The following is a 20,980-nucleotide window of genomic DNA, read 5'->3' as shown; positions in this document are numbered from 1 at the left end:
CAGTAGCTCCAGAAACCAGCATCCCCTCCCGTGTGTGTGTGTGTGTGTGTGTGTGTGTAAAGACGTTACTTTTTAGAGCAGTTTTAGGTTCCCAGTAAAGTTGAATGGAAAGTACAGAGTTCCCAAATACCCCCTCCTCCTTCCCACCACCCTTTTCTTTTATGGAAAAAAAAAGATGAGTGTGGTTGAATGAATGGGCTCTTTACACTCATTTTTCCCCTTTAGCCCTCAATTTGGGGGCAGAGTTGATAGGATCCCAGGCGCCTGCGCTCATATGGGGTGTGAAAGCTCCTCTTTGCAGCTCGTATAGGGGCTGAGGGCCAGGACAGCCTGCAGACACACTTCCGGCCCAGGAACCTATTTATCAGGAGCTGGGGTGGCGGAGGAGGGCGCTACGGAGCTTGGCCTCTGAGGCCGAACTCGTGCCACTTGGGGACTAGTGCGAAGGCCTCTCTGCCCGGTTTCTCTTGCCTGACCCAGCCCAAGCCCTTATAAGCACAGAGTCCCCACACCAGGTGGTATGAAATTGGCCTAGACTTTCAGTCTGAGCCCGTTGTTGCAATAAAGGTATAAAAGAATCAAGTTAAAAATGCAGACTCCTAGGGTCTGTCCATTACAAAGTCTAATTTAATGGGTCTGGGTGGGGTCCAGGAATCTGCATTTGAAAAAGCAACCTAGTGATTCTGGTGCAGTCAGTCTTTGGACACTAGGTTGGCTAGACTTCCTGAAAATAAAACTACCATACACCATCTCCTGAGGGAGGAACTCCTCGGCCAGCCGGCTCCTTCAGAGCAAGCTCTTCTGCCTTGTCGTCTTCAGATCATGATGTCAGAGTAAGTATTCATTCGAAATGTCCTCCAGGATGGCAGGCTGAGAAGCAGTCTTCAAGGCTTGGCTAAAGGCTCAAGGGAGGACGGGAACCTCTCCTAAAAGAAATATTTGGGGAGAAAGGAAAGCCACAACTCTTTGAAAGGTCCTTCAATGAAATGGACCAGGCAGGACTATGAGCAAGAGCCGCAAGAGAAATCTAAGAGAGGCAGCTGGGAACGTACTGAACTTAAGCTTTCAGTGTTGTCACTTGTCAAACCTGCCTGAGGGAACAGCTATTTTGGGACAATCACTCTATGCCCCTGTGTCCAGAGGAAGTGGGTAGCACTCACACCCTGAGAGGGCGTGTGGGGTAAGAACGGGGAAGCTGGTGCTACAAATACCCATGGGAAGTAGACCTTTACGGGCGTAAAGAACAAGAAAAACTAAGTTTTCCCCCACAACTTACCTAATACTTCTCATGCTACCAAGGCAGTCCTGGCTCTTTACCTGGCTTATTCTCTGGTTGCTGGAGTTTGATTTCTGAAGCTAGAAACACTGGGAAATCTATCATGGTAACAAACTGTAGCTTAGTCATTTCGATAGGTGAGGTAACAAAGTCCAGTCTGTTTTATTTCTAACCCAAATATTGCAAATATACAGAAAATTACCAGTACAAAGTTAAACACATCCAGATTTATTTACACAATGCTAATAAAGAAATTTAAGTTTGATTTCCATTTTGTGGAATTTTGCTATGGGGTCTGGCTTTGTTGTGTAACTGACATGGGTCACTGAAACTTGATTATCCCACCCCACATGCAATTTTCTGTCCCAAGGGAACAGAAGACTTGGGTTCTTAGTGCACATGCAGTAATGATGTTAGTACTGCTTTACACTTCAGTAGGAAGGCAGCTGTCCCAAAGCTGGGGGAGGGGCAGAGAAGTTACAGGGCAGGGAGGGACCACATGCTCAGAAAGGGAACGAGAGACGAGAGAGGGCTGAACAACAGGCACATGGGGACCCTGAGCATTTCTGTGCATGAGGATAAGGAGGGTACGACCAAAACCCTCCTTCCCTAGACGTCCAAACACGGGAGGTGGGCAGGATCATCGGGGAACATTCAGGTCACCCGACCACAAACTGAGGGCATGCGGAGGATGAGGACTGCATGAAAGATTTGGGACATATCAATAAATCATTAACTTGTACACTATACAGATTATACATGTATATATGTACATATATATATAAAGGTACAGATTAGTTTGTTATTCTATATAAACAAGGATGCTTAAGAATGTACTGGTGTGAAAAAATGCATACAGCAAGTTTTTGAAGACAGTTTCAAATTAATGTTCTGACTCTTATTGTTATAATGCAACATAACCAAGCAATCAACATGCTCTTGCTATGTCAACTGGCCTCCATGAGGGCAAGGCCCAGCTCTGCTCAGGCAGGACGGTGCTCCCAGAGCTGCTGGGCACATGGGTGGCAGATGAAACAGAACGTCTGGCACCTGCTGAAGGCCAACGCTGAAGGTCTGGCCCTCCCTAGCACTCCGTCATGCGGCACATCTTACACTTTGGTTTTGTTCAAAGGACATTTAAGTCCATGTTTACCTCCCTGCTTGAGGCCAGATAAGTAGCAAAGTTGAAAAGCTGAATCTCCGATTTTAGCAGTTCCAAGTATCCAGGCTTCCTATGGGGCGAGGAGGATGTACCAACAATGAGCAGGAAGAGCTCCAAACCACTGAGTATAGAGGCAGGGTTCTTTAGGGCTCTCCCGGAGGATAAAAGGACCTTTCTACTTGGAGGATTAGCCTAGAACATAGAGAACTGACCGAAACTTCGGCCAGCCCCGCCACCCTGCACTCCTCTCTGTATCCGGGCCCTGTGACCAAGGCCATGGGAGAACCAGCTGTGGCTTAGAGAGCCAGCGCACGGGCTGGAGGTGGCCAGCCTGGTACCAAGGTGTCAGGGACGAAAGGCCAGCTTGGACATGGAGAGGCCCAGAGGCAAACCTAGGAATTAGAGAGGTATACACCAGAAAGCCTACTCAGAGGCAGATGCCAAATTCTCAATTTCAGTTATGGCTAATCTATTGAATCTCCTGAGCCCAGCTTAGAACAGCCAGAACCCTCCAGACATTTTTCTTCTCCTAAGTGGTGCCCCATTCAAATACCAGCCCAGGTGCATGTACCCTGGCCTCTAGAGTCGTTAAAAACCGAAAGCCCCCTTAGTTCCAAGATGCCCGTCACAGGTGAGGGATGGTGAGTTCTCCACCTGGATCTAAAAGCTCAGACCACTGGAGACTGCTATGTCCAACCTATCTTACAGTGCTCAATCCTATCGCTAAGACCTCCAGAAATCATCTTTTCTCCTACCATCAAGCCTGAGATTTTATACAATGATAAGCTACACTTTACTTTCAAAGATAATGCTCCTAACCTAACGTCAGTAGAACAAATTAAAGATTGTTTTCTCTTCGAAGCTGTCATGGATTGAGGCGGTTATACTCTCCGGCTGAGGACATACATTTGTGAGTGAGCAGGCGGAGATAGGAAGCTAACTAGCCAATGAAGGGGGGGAGCCAGGCTTGTTAGCAGTCCTCCAAACAACCGAGCCAGCCAGCCAGCCAGACGAGGACGAGAAAACAAGAAGGGAGAAGGGTGGCTCATCAAGGGAGAGCTCACTCCCGCAACTAGGTGAGGGGCAGTTTCTAAACACATATTCAAAATTACCATTAATTTTTCTTTTTCAGCCATGAAAAAAAGAATAAAATTTTCTGTTTACCACGGTGGCAAAGAGGCGCTCCCTACTGCTCCCACAGAGATGCCAGCGACCGACCCCTATCCTAAAGGACAGTGAGGACTCCGTATGCAAGGAGCCCCGCCTGCTCCAGGCCTGTAGCACCTGCACGCATAAAAACGTTGAAAAGCTCCAAAGACAGCCGACCAGCATTGCCCACGATGCACACAGGGACCTGGACAATTTACTCACTTTTTGTACCTCAGCTCCGTCTCCTGAAAAATGGGGACAAACCCCTGCCTTCAAAGAGAAAGTCTCACCGACAATGTTGTAAGTTTCCAGGGACATAATGCCAAGAGAAAGTGCTCGGAAAACTGCCAAGTTCTACAGAAATCCCAGATACCCTTAGAAGCACAGCGCTCTCACCTCATTAGAGAAGATTAACTTTCCTACATCCTAAAACAAATCAGAGAATGACCACATACGGGCACATCTACCCCGGGAGAAGGTGTGCAGCAGAAGTGGGTCTTGGCTGGGCATCAAAATCACTTTGGGCAGGAGGTGAGGGTGTCCGGGAGAAAGACTGACGCTTTATCATTTGTGAGCTGGTCTATCTTTGGAATTTTTTTAAATTTAAAAACTGCAAAATGAATGAGCTTTTCCTAAAAGACCAGTGCTCTCTGGCTCGAACAAATACGAATTCTCCTCACAAAAACTGTCCTAGCTTTATTTCCCAACTGAAGCTCCCTGACTCATTTAGTTCAGCTGCAAGCTTCGAAGTCTCTAACCTTCTCCATCCACCCCCTCTCCCACTTTCCCTGCTGTTGCTAATCCATTCTGGGGAGGAGAGAATGCAGCCATCTGCTCACGCATTCTGACAAAAGTTGATTTGGCACGTTTACTTTTTTGTGACTTTATAGCCATAAAATGAACTAGCAGCAAAATGGCAGTTACCAAAGAATGTCCCAACCATAATTACTGGGAGAATCTGTGGCCAGCACAGTAGGGACGCTAAGACCAAAAATGTACTATACTACATTCCTGGATAGCAAATATTCAAGCTGTATTAAAATGAATTATTGCAGCTTTCCATTACTGTGTGGCCACCCAAAAATCAACCTCACCACATTCTATTGTTAACTTGATTGAAAGAATGTCCAATGGAAAACTTCCTTAAAGTATGAACTTAATGCATCACGTAAAACATCACCTACACTGGACGTGTGTTTTCAGTTGGTTCCGCCAAAAGTTTCCTGCCAACAAATTACTTGGCCAAGCTGGGAAAAATGGATGAGGAGGAGAGCCTGGTAATAAAATCCTGATTTTTAAAAAACAGCCTATAAATCTGAAAACATGTCTAGCCCTGGCTCCGCATACAACAGCAGTCCAAGAGGAAGCAAGCAAGTAAGCGGCCGTCCTAAGGATTCACCACCGTGCCCACAGGTGGCAGAGGACATGGAAGACTGTGATGTTCGGTCCTCAGGGGCCACCCCGGGCACCCTCCCTCGGCTCCAGCAGAGACACCACTCGGCCTGGGCAGACATCCAGGGCAAGCCCTAACCCTGTCCTTGAGCAAGTCCACTGGCACAAACACAAAGCATGGCTGGAAAGATCTTGGAAGAAGCAAAAATTTGTCCTTTAATAGGTGCTAAATCTAGTCAAGTCCCTGCTGCTCCCTTCTTCCTGCCCCAAGTTAAAAATAGTGTCCTTTAAGTTTTCCTGATTTAGTGTCTTGGAAGCACATGGTTAAGTCAATTGCCAAAGGGCAATTAACAAGGGTATTGCCTAATTAAATGGGGGTGGGGTGGGGGGGAAGAGACACCACTGTCGTCTATGGTCCCCAAAAAAGCAAGCAAGGAAGGCGGCGTGTGTGTGAGGGGCTGGCGTGCAGCGTTCTTGGGGCAGGGCTGGCCCTGGCTGGGGAAAGGCCGCCAGGCCAGGCCAGTCATTGCAGCCCCGAGTCCCCGTCGAGTCCCTCTCAGCAGCTGCTTCGCGTGGCCAGCAGAGCCCGGGGACAGCACCGAGTACTTTGTGAGAGTTGATGCTGGGGTTGGCAGGTGCCCTGGGGCCCTGGGGGCAGGCGCCATGCAAAACATGCAAGAGGGGGGTTAGTGAAACGTTCCCTTCCAATCCCATTTCATTTCCCTTACTAAACAAAAACAAAACCAAAAGAACCCATACTTTGCAAAAAGACAGAACTTGAAATAAAAAGTTAAAGAATTTAGTTCCCCCCCCTTCTCAGAGCCCATCGTGAGAGTGTTTAGGGTCCCCACCCCCCTGCATGTCTTCAGCGCAGATCCTTTTGGCTTTGGTGGAAGCAGCAGAAACAGAGCTGGGCCCCTCGCAACGGGAAATTTATTCCCCCAAGTCGGCCGTGTGAGAGGTCCTGCGGTTCCATCATCTGTGCTTGGTCCCAGCTCCTTTGAGGAGCTATTCCAGGAGGTCCTGGGAAGAGAAACAGAGACCATATTATTTGCACACTAAAAAATTCCTCTTTTGAAAGTTACGGCCTGGTTTCCGGGCAGGCCAACTCTTACAGTCATTCAGTGCCTGCTCCTGGCTCACACCCTCCTCCGCCTCAATCGGATCTTGATTACGATCAGGGAAAGAAACACTCTTTTCTTGTACTTCCGGACCACCCCTCAAGAAGACATGGCCTCACCTCGTCTGAGTCGTCGTGATAGCCACTCTTACGAGCGTGGGAGGCCGTGTCCAGGGCGTCCACGCCGTCCACGCCGTCCACACCGTTGGCCTCTGCATGCTGCTGCAACACAGAGTAGCGATGCACCAGGAACCTGGGGAGGGAAACCTCCGTGACCCTCACGCGGCGAGCAGGCACGCGACTCTGACAGCACTGTGGGCCTTCTGAGTTGTATACCCTCACAGCATGAGTCCCACACACGGCAGCACAGCCCATAGCTGGCATCTGGCAGACAGAAGCCTGGAGAAGTTCTGGGCTCGATGCTGCAGGAGCAGCACTTCAACTAGCCAGTTTTTGCTAAGGGCCGACTCAACCACACGCCCTGGGCTGACTCTGTGGCTGGAGTTCAGTACCTCTGACCGCCTTCCATGCTCCTTACCTTCCGCCACAGACGTACTTCTTCACAATGAGCACCCCTGCTACGACTGTGACCAGCATCAATCCCACGGTGGCCAGGATGATCGGAACAGAGTTTGACTTGGAGTTCTCGACAAATTAAAACACAGACAGTTTCAGGTGTGCACGTTCTAGGACTGAGCTCCATGAGGCTGCTCCTTCCCCTGGTTTCTCAGTGAATGGTCTGCAGTCTCCAGGCCCCTCGTGCTTTCCCAGCCCCCTCAATGGACCGTCTCGGTGCTACCAGGAGCGCATCACTGATAGCGGAGGGGAACCAGAACGTCGGCTGCCCCGAAGCTGCCAGAATGGTCCAAACTCAGGGGCTCTACTGCCCGGGTTACCCTGGGAGCCTTGGCAGCGACCTAGGTCAAATAGCAATTGAGGCTGTTCTCTGCTAGTCGTATGGAGCCGTGGAGCACTTAGGGGTGTGGCAGGAAAGGGAGAGCATGAGAACAGTGGGCCGAACAAATCTGGAACAGGGCCAGCACCTGGGAAGGAGCTGGGCCAAAGCCGGATCAGGTAGGACATCGTGCAACACAAAGACTCTTGTTTTTACTTCATTTCTGGCGTGTTTTTACAAATAAGCCTTTTCATATCATTGTTGGAGTGGGACCTAACCTGCTGTAGGGTGGGAGATAGGGAGTGTGTTTTCAATGAATTCAAGAGGAGGCAGACCTGGGTTCTGGGACACGCTGTGTCCCTGGGCGCGGGAGTCCTGTGCAGTCACACACACACACACACACACACACACACACACACACACACATTCTGAGGACAGCCACCAGGAGTGCAGGGTCGGGTGCAGAGAAGAGGGAACTTGCCCCCTGACAAGGACACACACCCACACATTCTGCTCCCGCTACCTTCCTAATCCCGCCCATGTCAGGCCCTCATCCCTTAGAAGGCCAGAGAGGAGGGGACGGCGGATTGTCCAGCTCCCATTTTATGGATTAGGAAACTGGGGCCCACAGCTGACTGCCCCAACCACACTGCTGGTCCAGTGCTTCTTTATCAAGAGGTTTCCTCTTCACCACTTTCCACATCCTCGCCAGACAGTTCAGTACTACAGAGCTGTAATCAGCCCCGTAACTTGCTCCCACATCACAAACCCATTGCTATCATAGTTCAGTTGTCCAGTATGAATGCAGTCGGCGTGACTCAGGCCAGAGCCCACCTGAACGATGGCCCAGAGCTCCTCTCTTCCCACCCTTTACCGCCCAACTTCAAGTCTTTTCCGTAAATGACTCTCAGCCCCAGAAATGTCCTCAACCCGATGCTCCCAAGATTCGGAACAATTTTATGGAATTCTACTTTGTTCCCCCAATGAAAAAGTTTTTAGTAGGGAGTGTATCATCGTGTGTGACCCATCCTCCATCTTAATGGTTTCCTGTGCACAGCGAAGCCTGCCCGAAGTAGTCTGGCCACTTTGTATTCAGTAATAAAATTCTTAATGCTGTCCCTTTGTTCCTGGCAGAACACGAAATCCCACTGGTACCTAAACCAGATCTACTTTAGCATACCTGCTTTTCAGGACTCAGAAAGTTGCTTGTGCATTTCTTTTTCAAGTCTTTTACTTCTCGGACTGGATTCACACCACCTTGGCATCTGTCTCCTGGAATTTTTCGGTACCTGAAAAGGCAGAGACAATTTGTTATCAGACCATTAGGTGTATTCCTGGATTCTTGCTTCGTTCCTGAAAACAAGATTTGAAAAGCTGCAGAAAAGCTTCTCAAACTTCCACCACTTTTCAGGCCTGAGGGGAGAGCCACAGGAATGTTTTGGGGATGTTTTGTGTAGTTTCAGGCCTTGAACAGACCAAGCATCCCTGGCCTTGGGGCAGAGGCATGCCCACCTTTCTGCCTTAAGAGATGGGGCCAGAGAACTGGCCCAAAGAAAGCACGTTAACACATGGTACAAAAATGGGAAGGGGGAGTATTTGTCGGAGGGGGGTCCTGTGTCCCCTCCAGAGCGGCACTGCCTAATACAGTGGCTACTGACATTTAAACTACGTAAAATTAGGTCAGCGCCTCAGTTGCCACACAGGGTACTGGCTACCATATCAGACACAGCAGGTGAGAGGGCATTTCTGGCGCCACAGAAAGTTCTGTTAGATAGTATTTTCCTAGCATGCTCTAGAAGACTGCCTGCACGGAGGCGTGGGGTGCTGTGAGTGGGGGCTCACTCTGCACGGTGAGGACATGCCTGTCTCGATTCAGGAGGAGAGCCGCCTCACCCATTTGTCGTCAGGTGCTCCTCTCTGCCGTACAGACAAAATTCCAGATCGTGGCCCTTCAGTTCTGGCTGTTCCACACATTTGGAGTCATTTTCTGGACGGAAGTAGCCAAAATCACTGTAAGAGTCAGCAAATAAAGTATCTTTCAGAGTTGCTGAAAGACAGTGAAGTGACTAGTAATGAAGGTTTTATGTGGGGCAGGGGCAGATTAATATTCTAGTCTGGTCGCACGGAAGCAGCTCAGTGTCATCTGTAACGAAGGTCCACTTAGGAGGACAGACATGGAGAAGGTTTAACTGGGGGACCAGGGGCTTATGGAGCAGGCCAGTGGACTTGGGACTCGGTAGCAAGGAGCCCTGCCCAGACAGCAGCGGCTCCAGGAAGGGACCGACGGCAGCAGGGTGGGGACTCGCGCACTGAGAACTAAGACACTGAGAAGCAGTGGCACCAGTGACAGATCTAAACCCACAGCGCTTAGTCATCTTTTTATTTACCTTCAACTCACTCACTGTTATGTTCTCTGGTGGTGTACCCTAGGGTGTATGTCAAATCTTTCCTACCTGCCCCATTTCTGTCCCTCTTAGCTTCTTAGATGATCCTTGTCTCCAGTGTGAATGCCTGTCCTGCCCTCCATCCTATCGTCTCTCCACAGTGCTTCTCATCGGCTCTCCTTTCTCTGCTTCCCCCAAGAAATAACACGCTGCCTCCTCTCCAAGGCTGACCCCCTACGTGAGCATCCTTGGCCCATCCCTCTGACTGCCCAGGGACCTTGCTTGGCTGACCGTGTGGAGGGACCATCAGGCCCACTCACCTGGGGGCTTCTCCTTAGCCTGTGCATATCCTCTTCCTTCTCCCTCTTCTTCTTCACTGGCCAAACTTCTTAAAAGAATATTTCGTATATTTTGTACTCGTTCTGTTATACTCGTTTACTTTTTATTCTGTGCGTTTTGGCTTGAACCCCCTCTTTGACATTGGAGACGAACGTCTGAGGCCCCTGGGACACGCTAGTCTCGCAACCTTGGGGGGCCCTCTCCAGCCTGGCCTCTGCTGTGGCACCTAACGCGCTGCCTGCGCCTGCCCACACCCCCGCAAAGCTGCGCTCACCTGCTCCTCTCCGCACGGTCTGCGCCTCCATCTTCCTAACCTGGAAACGCAGACCCTTGCCCCCATCTGCAGTTTGTTCTCTTACCCTCTATCTGTTCTCCCTTCGTGAGCTTAACTATTTGTTGCAGCTAAAACTTCCAGGTTTTACCTCTCTTGAGCTGTGATCCTACGTTTCCAAGTACCTGCTGGATGTCAGCACCTACATCTGCTGACAGAACCTCAAATAAATAAAGCATACAAAACACATCATGTATTCTCTTTCGAGGCAGGCTCTCCCATCATTTCCCTGTGTCTGTCCACGGCACTACCTTCCTTCCACTATCTGAGCTGAAAAGTCAGTCTGGGCCTGCCCCATCTGCACCCTGCTCGCCTCTTTATCGCAACCACTGCGACTTCCCCTCACAGCCTATCTCCCAGCACACCCTTCCTGAGCACGCTGGTGGGTATCTGCGCTCGCACAGGACCACTGGTTTTAACGACTTGTTTCTTCCCAGATGTGCAAGGTCAAGTCCTAGCGCTCAGCTCAAATGCTACCTCCTCCACAAAGCCTTCTCTGAGCCACCTCCTTTCAGCTCTCGATGGGATGGCCTTTCCCTTCTCTAAATCCCCAAGGCACCGTTTCACAGCCTAAGTCTGTGCGTCTGACCAGGAGCGGCAAGAACAAACTTTCCATTGTCACTCTGCACTGCCCTGCATGCAGCAAGTATGCAACAGACATGTGGGGGACACAAGGATGCTGCTCGTGCTTCAGGGTTGTTCTGGCAAAGACACAGGGAGCAGGGTAAGAGAACAAAAGATGCCGAAGACACCACCCTTCCAACGGGGGGAAAGTTCTGGTGAAAATCTTAGGTATGCGATCCCACCTGTTGGGGAAGTGCCCTTCCTACTCACAATTACACATTTCTCAAGCACGGGCGGTACAGCGTGCAGGCTCCGGGGCCGAGCTTCCAGCTGAGCCGCTGCAGCCAAGGGAGTGACGACCTCCCTGAACCTTTGTTCCTCCCTTGGTGAGATGGGAATGGCAACCGTCCCTATCTCAGAGGGCTGCTGGGGGTAAACGTAAACGGCTCAGGACAGTGCCTGGCACAGAGAGAGCGCTCGGTAAATGTCAGGGGCTAGCGTGACTACGACGTGATTATCAAATATAATATGCCCTTGAGGAGTCGGGAGTGTAATGGCAGAGCCAAATCTGTCCACGATAACCAAAACAGCAACAGGCGTCCTGCAGGAGCCCAGATGAGGGAAAGCTGGGGAAGGCTTTCCGGAGGGGAGAAGTGAGCTAAGTACTAAAGGCCAAGCAGGAATCCCCCAAGCCTGGGGCCCGAGCAGGGAATGTGGGAAGACTCCCCGGGCAGAGGAAGCCCCATGTACAATGGCCGCAGCTCTGACGAAGCACATCGGGTCTGGAAAGCAGAAGGCCGGGTAGTTAAGAGCCCAGTCTGTGCGCCATCTAGGGTGAAGACAGCCCACTGGAGTGTCACAGTGTCAACAAGCTCTAGCCCTAGACTGACCCCACAGCCATCAGAGGGATCCCGTTCCCCATGGAAACACAGAGGGGGGCACCCCGGCCCATTCCACATGCACATGTGAGCCACACGGTGGGGGGGGGCACGCCCATCAGCCTGGGGGGTCGTCAGTCCCATATTCCCAGGTCTACAGAATGTCATGTGAGAGGACACGACCGCTGTCTGTCTGCATTCTTTTCCAGATCCTCCAGGATGCACCTTTACTTCCTGCCAGTGTGTTTTGCAAGAAACGAGTTCCATAAGATTACTGGCTGTCACAGGAAGCAGTATCCCGCTTGGAGACCTGGGGACAGCCTTGCCCTTAGACAATCCACTAACTCCATGCCGGCCGTGCACCTGACCCTGCAGCCCAGATGGTCCTGAACTCGAGGGAGTCCACCTCGATGGCCTCTAGATTTGATGGGACATCTGGATCCTCAGTACCCCGATGTCCCCTCCTGTCTCAGGACAGAACCGCACTCTGCCTTCAGTCTTACAGACAATCTGAAACCTAGTGCCCTACCTGCTGAACTCAGGCTGTCAGTGTTTAGTGAGCACACGGAAGTCCAGCCTCCTCCCGGCTCCTGCACTGCCTTTCCTGGGGATTTCTTCCCTATTGCCTCCTCTCTGGGTTTCTGAGTTCTCTTCCTCCTTATACACCTCTCCCCCTTGCTGGCAGGCCAGGATTCCTGGGGGTTGTCACCGGCCTGTCCAACAACTGACTGCCTGGTGTGATAGCTCACCTGTCCCATTACTAATCCCTCTGGATCCCTTCTCTGTGCCTCCATCTCCTCAGGAAGCAGCAGTAGCTCTCCGCCCTCGGGGCAGAAAGCCCTATAGGACAGCTGCCTTTCACCTCCTCCCGCACAGCCAAGGGGCTAACAGGGATCTGAGGGACACGGATACCAGAGGAAGTCCTCCAGGGAGCAGGGACAGACGGACGGCTGCTTGGTCACCACATAATCCCGACCATTCTGGCAGACGGACGACTTGCGAAGCCGCAGGTACTGTTCCTTGTAGCCCAAGATGCAGCCATCTCCATAATCTCCAGGGTCGGCGGAGTGAGCCAGCCATATGGTATAGTCCTTCTCCTCACCTAAAGAGAAGACAGGCTGTCCAGGTCCCCACCTGGCCCCGCAGCCACGCGCGCGAGGCGGCTGCCGGGCGGAGAGCAGAACGAGGAGGGGAAACGGGGATGTCTGACTCATGCTGCTGCTTCATCTGGGAACTGCAGACAAAAGTTGCAGGACTTGGCGCCTACTAGCCGCTGGCATCTCCTCATGCCAAGGAGGGTTCTTTGCGTCTCACCGCCCGTTTGAGTATTAGGAAGAACCTTATTTGTTCCAAAGTGGGCAGCTGGATGGAGCAGCTCTAAGCTTCCTTCCGAGCAGAGGGGCTGCTCTCTCCAGCTCTTGTGCACCTGTGCCCTTGGTCAGCAGGGGCTGCCACAGGTAAGCGACCAGGGGCTTCCTTTTAGGACAGGATACCAGTTAGCCAAAAGCATGGGTTCAATTTCACCAAGGGTTAGCTTGCCTCAAACAGAAGGGAAGACCATCTCTTTCTAGACTTTTTACTCTAGTCGACTGGCTTTCAAGTAGACTGGTGATGACAGTCAGTCTGGCTTCGTAAGTCGTATCACCCACTCCTGGAAAAATGACTCAAAGGCTACGGCCTAAAGACTGTGGATTAGGTTTTTATCCCTTGGAATCTGAAGACCAGCATGGAGCCTGTTAAGAAGCAGGGGCTTACCAAATCTTTCAATGGCGTTAAACTTTAGGGATAACTGCGGAGCTGCCTTACGAGGGGAAAACTCATAAGCCAGCTCCTTTACAGCCTACTTGATGAATCTGGATAATGATGACTCTCGGGTATTAAATCATATTTAAACACCCTGTAGAAAAGTAAGGTCCAAACGGAGTGCTCTGCTTCCTCCAGGAGTCACTGAACTAACCTTCTGAGGAAACTGACCCACCACACACTCGAATAACAGGACCCCAATTCAACCACAGGGACTTGAAACCTCAAGTCTTTTGTCAGAGCACACCAACAAGAAACTGCAGCTCGCAGGGCAGGGGCCTTTTCTCTAGTTTTCTATTTTATCCTCCATATTTTTCAGTAAATTGTCAGCATCTTTGGTACTGGGGCCTGGGTTTGCTTGGGATTCTTTTTACCTCCTTTTCTGAAGCCGTTTTCTGTGTCTTTAACATGCCTTCCAGCCTGAAGTCACAGAACTCTGAAACGGTCAGTGTGGGCGCCATGCTTACCCAGTTGCCATTTTAGAGCCTCACCGTGACATTCAAGCCAAAATTCTGCGTGAAAACTTTCTTACTTCAACGTTTTCTGTTGTTTTTTTTTTTCTTTTCACGTCAACGTTTTGATAAGGGACACAATCAGTCAGTTGCTCTTTGCAACACACTTTCCTCTAAAGCTTTCTCTTTACGGTTCTTCTATAATCAAGGGTGAAAACCCCTGAAATGTCATGAAATAATTTTAGACAAATGCAAGCATGCATTATCCTTACAAGCAGAAAGAAGTCCCCTAAAACTTTACAGAGCTCCAACAGTATGAAGCTACCCTATGTGAGGGCCCTACCCACTTACGGCTGGTCTGAATTGAGATTTACTACAAGGGTAAGTGTCAAATATACACTGGATTTTGAAGTCTTAGAGGAGAAATATAAAATACAAAATATTTCATTGATAACTCTTAATATTGCTTACATGTTGAAATGACAATACTTTGGATATGTTAAGAGAATTATATTATTATTAAAGTGGATTTCACCTCTTCTACTCCTATAATGAAGCTGATAGAATAATTTAAATCACACATGTGGTCCTCATTTGTGCTAGTCCAAAGAGGGAAGTGGCATTTCTGATACCATTCCATTGCCTGATTACCCACATGGAACATTCTTCAACCCTTTTTCCTATGCAGTTTCTTATTCCAGCTAAAAGAAATGAAATTGAATTGGTTACTTAGAAAAATGGGCTTATAAGTTTCTGGTAGAAAATGTCAAAGGAGGTACTCACAGTTCCTTTCAAGGACATCTTTAAAATCAATGGTGTAGGAGACCCACTGGCGAGTCAGGAAAGATTCTGTGAAACCCCAAATGCTGATATTCATGGACCGAGCTCCAGGTTCTGAGGCCAGGCCGGTAAAGTAGATGGGCTCCCTGGTGAACGTGTAGGTCTGCCAGCACTGACCCTCGTCTGTGGAGAACCTGAAACCGCAGTCAGAGGACAACTGTGACAGACGATCCACACGTACGGCAGTATCAGGAGACCACTCTAGCTGTCTGGTCCCAAACCAGAGAAAACCCTCAGATTTAGGGATGGCTTACTGACTGATGATTGTATCAATTTTTAATGCCTACAGTTAAAAGGGTAGGTAAAAGGGATTCATTCAAAGAGTACAGAAGAAAATGCCTTCATAAAATTTTTCACAGGAAAAAATGGACTTCTAAACAAACAAATTATTTTATATAACTTATACTTAAGGAGTCATCTTCCATCCAAAGTGCTTAAACACTTCTGTAAGATTCTTGTGGAGAGAAGAATATTTTTAAGAAGTGACAGGAAGTGTTAGCTAGAGGAAGTCAGAAGAAAAAGCACAGCCATGAATGTGGGTTGCAATCCCTCCAAGAACGATCCCTACAGTTCTGTAGAATGCACACATCTGAGTCAGGGTCTGTAAGCAGCCCCCCACCCCGCGGATCCGCCCCACAACCAAAAAGCGTCCCACAGCTGCCCTCTCTGCCGATAGAGCGGGGGAGCGGAGCTCATGCATACTTAATCACATTGATAGGGCGGCTGCTGTGCTCAATGGCCACAATGATGCCTCCGGAATCCAGGATGGTGTAATAGTGGGGTCCTTCCAGCATCTTCGCCCAGGAGTAACCCCCATCATCTGATATGTACACATCCGGGATCATCACTGAGATGGCATCCCCTACACTACCTGCAACACAATCCACCGTCTTATCAGCCAAAATCAGCAATGAAACAGAGAGGATTTACCGCCGAGAGAAGAATTTTCAATGAATTTACTCTGATGATTTCCCATCATGCCTCTTTTAATAGAAAAAAGGAACCACAAAACTTGGGAAAGGGAGAAGTCATGTTTCTCTCTCTAAGGAAAACCTGAAGTATCAATATCATGTAAGAGACTCTACGAAGGATGGGAGAAGTCCTGTATGGTGGTTTTCTTACAGAACTCAAGGCTGCGACCGAGTCTCAGTGTGCTCAGCTGACGGTTCTCGGGGGGACGAGGGGAGGGCTGCTTACCGTGGGCAATGACTATGCCGACAGCCTTAGGCTCTGAGAGTGGGGCCATTGGAACGTTTAGCTTCTGGGAGATGCTGTAGGAAGCGTGAATATGAAGGCTGCACTGTGAAAAGAAACCAAAGCTTAGATTAAAACCAAAGGTGTAATTTTCTACTCATCTTACAGAGCCTTCTAAGGAAGCTTTGAACTGAACCCAGACTTCAGTGGGATACTCTTTAAAAAAAAGTTGTGGTAAAATACACAAACCATAAAATTTACCATCTTAATCACTTGTGTCTAAGTGTACAGCTCAGTAGGATTAAGTTCATTAACAATGTTGTGTCACCATCACCACCATCCACCTCCAGAGCTTTTTCATCTTGCAAAATTAAAACTCTACACCCATTAACCAATAACTCCCAGTCCCCCTCCTCCCAGACCTCCAGACCTTCCAGAATGGGAACCACCATTCCACTTTCTGTTTCTATGAATTTGACTATTCTAGGTACCTTACAGAACTGGAACCATGTGAGTCCTTTTCTGACTGGCTTATTTCACTGAGCATGTCCTTGGGGTTCAACCATGTTGTAGCAAGTGTCAGAATTTCCTGCCTTTTTAAGGCAGAATATTATTCCACTGCGTGTATATATCACATTTGGCTTATCCATTTATCTGTCAATGGACACTTGGGTTGCTTCCACCTTTTGGCTCTTGTGGATTATGTTGCTATGCACATGGGCATACAAATAGCTCTTCGAGACCCTGCTTTCAATCCTTTTGGATGTATACCCAGAAGGGGGATTGCTGGATCATGTGGTAGTTCTACGTTTAATTTTTTGAGGAACCACCATACTATTTTCCAGTCACTGCACTATTTTTCATATCCACCAACAGTGCACAATTCTAATTTCTCCACATCCCTAGCAACACATGTTATTTTGTTTTGTTTTTGGTAGTAGCCATTCTAGTGTGTGTGAGGAAATCTCTCCCTGTGCCTTTGATTTGCATTTCCTTAATAATTAGTGCTGTCAAACATCGTTTCATGTGCTTTTTGGCCATTTGTGTATTTTCTTTTTTTTTTTTTTTTTGAAGATTTTATTTATTTATTTGAGAGTGAGAGAGAGAGCGCAAGAGGGGGTAGGGTCAGAGGGAGAAGCAGACACCCTGCTGAACACGCAGCCTGAGGCGGAACTTGATCCCGGGACTCCGGGATCATGACCTGAGCCGAAGGCAGTCGCTTAACCAACTGAGCCACCCAGGAGCCCCATTTGTGTATTTTCTTTAGAGAAATGTCTATTCAAGTCCTTTAACCATTTTTAATTTGGTTTGTTTTTTTTTTTTGAGTTATAGTCCCAGTAGGATATTCTTGATTCCAAAATGCATTAGTATATTTGGGAGCAAATTATGCAATTATTTTCTCATGTGCAATGTCTTAGTTTGTTTTATTCCTGCATTATACCGAAGCCTCTGATCAATATTTATTTGTTTTTATTTTTATTTATTTATTTTTTTAAAAGATTTTATTTATTTATTTGAGACAGAGAGAATGAGATACAGAGAGCATGAGAGGGAGGAGGGTCAGAGGGAGAAGCAGACTCCCTGCCGAGCAGGGAGCCCGATGCGGGACTCGATCCTGGGACTCCAGGATCATGACCTGAGCCGAAGGCAGTCGCTTAACCAACTGAGCCACCCAGGCGCCCTATTTGTTTTTATTTTTACTTTTTATTTTATTTTATTTATTTTATTTTATTAAAGATTTTATTTATTTATTTGACAGCGAGAGACACAGCAAGAGAGGGAACACAAGCAGGGGGAGTGGAAGAGGGAGAAGCAGGCTCCCCGCAGAGCAAGGAGCCCAATGCGGGGCTCGATCCCAGGACCCTGGGAACATGACCTGAGCCGAAGGCAGATGCTTAACAACTGAGCCACCCAGGCGCCCATATTTTTACTTTTTTTTTTAGATTTTATTTATTTATTTGACAGAGAGAGACACAGCGAGAGAGGGAACATAAGCAGGGGGAGTGGGAGAGGGAGAAGCAGGCTTCCCGCGGAGCAGGGAGCCCGATGCGGGGCTCGATCCCAGGACCCTGGGATCATGACCTGAGCCGAAGGCAGATGCCTAACGACTGAGCCACCTAAGCGCCCCTCTGATCAATATTTAAAGCATGATTCCACACAAATAAACTTGATGAACACCTGAAATATTTCAAGTACTGTACAAGATGTGGTGGTGATCCAAAGTGAGACCCAGTTCCCACCTTTAAGAGAGATTTCTGAGGGGCGCTGGGGTAGCTCAGTCTGTTAAGCATCTGACTCTTGGTTTCACCTCAGGTCATGATCTCAGGGTTCCAGGATAGAGCACTGGAGGGGCTCTGCACTCAGCAGTGAGTCTGCTTGAAGATTCTCTCCCTCTGCCCCTCTCCCCACATGTGCATGCACTCTTTCTCACTTTAAAACAAATAAATAAATCTTTTTTTTTTGAAAGATTTTTATTTATTTATTGAGAGAGAGAGAATGATAGAGAGAGAGCATGAGAGGGTGGAGGGTCAGAGGGAGAAGCAGACTCCCCGCTGAGCAGGGAGCCCGATGCGGGACTCCATCCTGGGACTCCAGGATCATGACCTGAGCCGAAGGCAGTTGCTTAACCAACTGAGCCACCCAGGCGCTCAATAAATAAATCTTTTTAAAAGAAAGAGAGATCTCTGAGAAACCAGTTTAGCTATAAAGCACAATGAAAGTTAATGTTTTTTTTTTTAAAGATTTTATTTATTTATTTGACAGAGAGAGAGAGAGACAGTGAGAGAAGGAACACAAATAGGGGGAGTGGGAGAGGGAGAAGCAGGGAGCCTGATGCGGGACTCGATCCCAGGACCCTGGGACCATGACCTGAGCCGAAGGCAGTCGCTTAACCAACTGAGCCACGCCAGGCGCCCCGAAAGTTAATGCTTTAAAAGAGGTCTGCATTGGATAAAATGTTCCTGTTATATATTTTACTGCAATAAAAAAGAGGTTCAAGCAAACTATTGGTGAAATGAAGAGGAAGGATTAATTCTATTTTTTATTTTATTTTTTAATTTTTTAAAAAATTTTTATTTATTTATTGAGAGAGAGAGAGAGCATGAGAGGGAGGAGGGTCAGAGAGAGAAGCAGACCCCCTGCTGAGCAGGGATCCTGATGCGGGACTCAATCCTGGGACTCCAGGATCATGACCTGAGCCGAAGACAGTTGCTTAACCAACTGAGCCACCCAGGCGCCCCAATTCTATTTTTTAGAAAGATCTTATTCATTTATTTGAGAGAGAGAGATAGTGAGAGAGAGCACGAGCAGAGGGAGAGAGAGAAGTAGACTCCCCGCTGAGCAAGGAGCCTGACATGGGGCTCGATCCCAGGATGCTGGGATCATGACCTGAGCCGAAGGCAGACGCTTAACCGACTCAGCCACCCAGGCGCCCCGAAGAATTAATTCTAACTGAAGATGGGCATGGAGGATGGTCAGGATTTCCACTGATTCTAATGACTTGGGGGTGGGAAAATCAGCCACAATTTTCCCAGGAATCTCGTGGGCAAGGCCAAGCGGCAGGGGCGCATGCAGGGTATTCAGGGGGCAGCAGAGGGCTACAATAAGGAAAATACTGGTGATAAGAAGGACAATGACAATGAAAAGGCAGGAAAGATCCTGACAGGGAGGAGAGGACCTTCATTCACCAGGTCTGAGGCAAAGACTTTATTCACAGGCAAAGGGGAACCCTGAAGCATACTGAGGAGGAGAGGCATGGGAGTGTGAGAGTGGCCAGGCTAAAGGTGAGGCCAGAGCAGAGGGATGGGAAAAAAGGAGAGGGGAGAGAGCCTCACAGCACTTACGAGTACAGAGAAGGGAGAAAGAGTGTTGGGGGGGGACAGGTACACTACCTCACACTGTCTGAGGTTCTTAACCAAAATCCTGCCTACAACAGCAGAGTGCCTATCCACCACAGGTATTCTGAGGAGACCTCGGGAACCAACACTGTCACTTTTTGAAGGAAACTCCTAGGGTTTCCCCCAGCTCCTCTCAAATTCCGCAGGAGCCAGACACAAAGCTTGTTTCTCTTTTCTTTTTTTCTTGCCTGTCAAGACCCACCACTCCTGGAATCTGGGATCTCCTGGAGCAATGCCTTTGTATCTCTATTCTTAGCCTCTCCGCAGAAGGGTCAGCTCCGGCTTTCATAGCTGCGCTGGTGCGGCGTCACCGTCCACGCCCGCTGGCCGTGTGGAGCCCAGGCAGAGGGGAAGAGAAGGCCAAGTTCTCGTCCATCTGTTTGTGGCCGGCGCAGCTTTGCACTGCTCATGAATGGCCGGCCTATGACTTCGTGTAGAATTCCTAAGGTCTCAGGGCCGCCATGCTGACTCCTAAATGATCGCAGGCCCACCTTCCACTCTGCATTCAGCAGTTTAGTAAGACACAAACTTTTAGCCTTCAGTTTTGTTTTTCTTTAAAAGACAAATAATCCATAGTATTTTTGACTTTTCTTTGCAGTTCCTTTTCCTGCATTCTAAGTTCCTTTCATTAATCTCATTTCCAAACTTTCCACTTGTAGCTATGGACCCTAATCACGTATGAAACTTCGTTATTCAAAGACCTGGCACCGACCAGAGCAGAGTGGAACCACTGCCTTGCTCCACACCTAGGACACTTGGGGTAAAACAAACCTCATTCTTGTTTTTTGCTGTAGCATCGCATTCACTGTTTTCAGGCTTCCTCAGGTGCTTCCATCTTCCTCCTTGGTCAAAAGTGATCATAGTCTGGATAGAATTATCTGAATGGAAAAAGAATGATATTAAGTCTGATACACTGGAAGCACCCTATTAAGTTCAGTTTATCATTGCATCTCTCTCTCCTGAGACTTTATAACACCATTAGAAATCTGGAGTCCTACAAGCTTGTAACATCCAACGGAACGGCTCAGTGTTGGTGAGTAACATGAGCAGCACTCCATGATATCTGAGGAAGGCTTCCCACCTCAACAGGACCCAGCTGATGGCAGAAATCATCTAGACTGATACTCTTGAAAAGATACCTTTTATCTCCTCACCAACACAAACAGGCTGATGTCCATTCTCCTTGCTTGCTTGCTTGCTTTGGAAGTAAAATCTACAATGGGAAAGCATCCCATTCTTTCCTCAGATAAGGCCAGGATACCAGGCTTGTTTTAGGGACTCTCAAGATGTGACTGTGATTTGAAT

General features: G+C 48.6%; 1 protein-coding gene across 3 annotated transcripts in view; it reads right to left on the bottom strand.

Moving 5' to 3' along the window:
- Positions 1 to 1,409: 1,409 nt before the first annotated feature.
- The window catches only part of SORT1 (sortilin 1), a 65,384-nt gene continuing 45,813 nt past the window's right edge, over positions 1,410 to 20,980 (bottom strand). For all 3 annotated transcript variants that reach the window (XM_035017847.1, XM_035017848.1, XM_035017849.1), the window contains exons 11-20: positions 20,447 to 20,553; positions 15,783 to 15,885; positions 15,288 to 15,456; positions 14,529 to 14,719; positions 12,403 to 12,592; positions 8,888 to 9,004; positions 8,175 to 8,283; positions 6,638 to 6,744; positions 6,220 to 6,352; positions 1,410 to 6,002 (exon numbers count right to left, since the gene is read on the bottom strand). In XM_035017847.1, coding sequence (XP_034873738.1) covers positions 5,988 to 6,002; positions 6,220 to 6,352; positions 6,638 to 6,744; positions 8,175 to 8,283; positions 8,888 to 9,004; positions 12,403 to 12,592; positions 14,529 to 14,719; positions 15,288 to 15,456; positions 15,783 to 15,885; positions 20,447 to 20,553 — 1,241 coding nt within the window. In that variant the 3' untranslated portion in view covers positions 1,410 to 5,987. The remainder of the gene's footprint in view (positions 6,003 to 6,219; positions 6,353 to 6,637; positions 6,745 to 8,174; positions 8,284 to 8,887; positions 9,005 to 12,402; positions 12,593 to 14,528; positions 14,720 to 15,287; positions 15,457 to 15,782; positions 15,886 to 20,446; positions 20,554 to 20,980) is intronic.

The sequence above is a fragment of the Mirounga leonina genome, unplaced genomic scaffold, assembly GCF_011800145.1.
Source record: "Mirounga leonina isolate KUSES-001 unplaced genomic scaffold, KU_Mleo_1.0 Mir_173, whole genome shotgun sequence".
NCBI classification, from domain to species: Eukaryota; Metazoa; Chordata; class Mammalia; order Carnivora; family Phocidae; genus Mirounga; species Mirounga leonina.
This window is presented reverse-complemented; position numbering and strand designations above follow the sequence as displayed.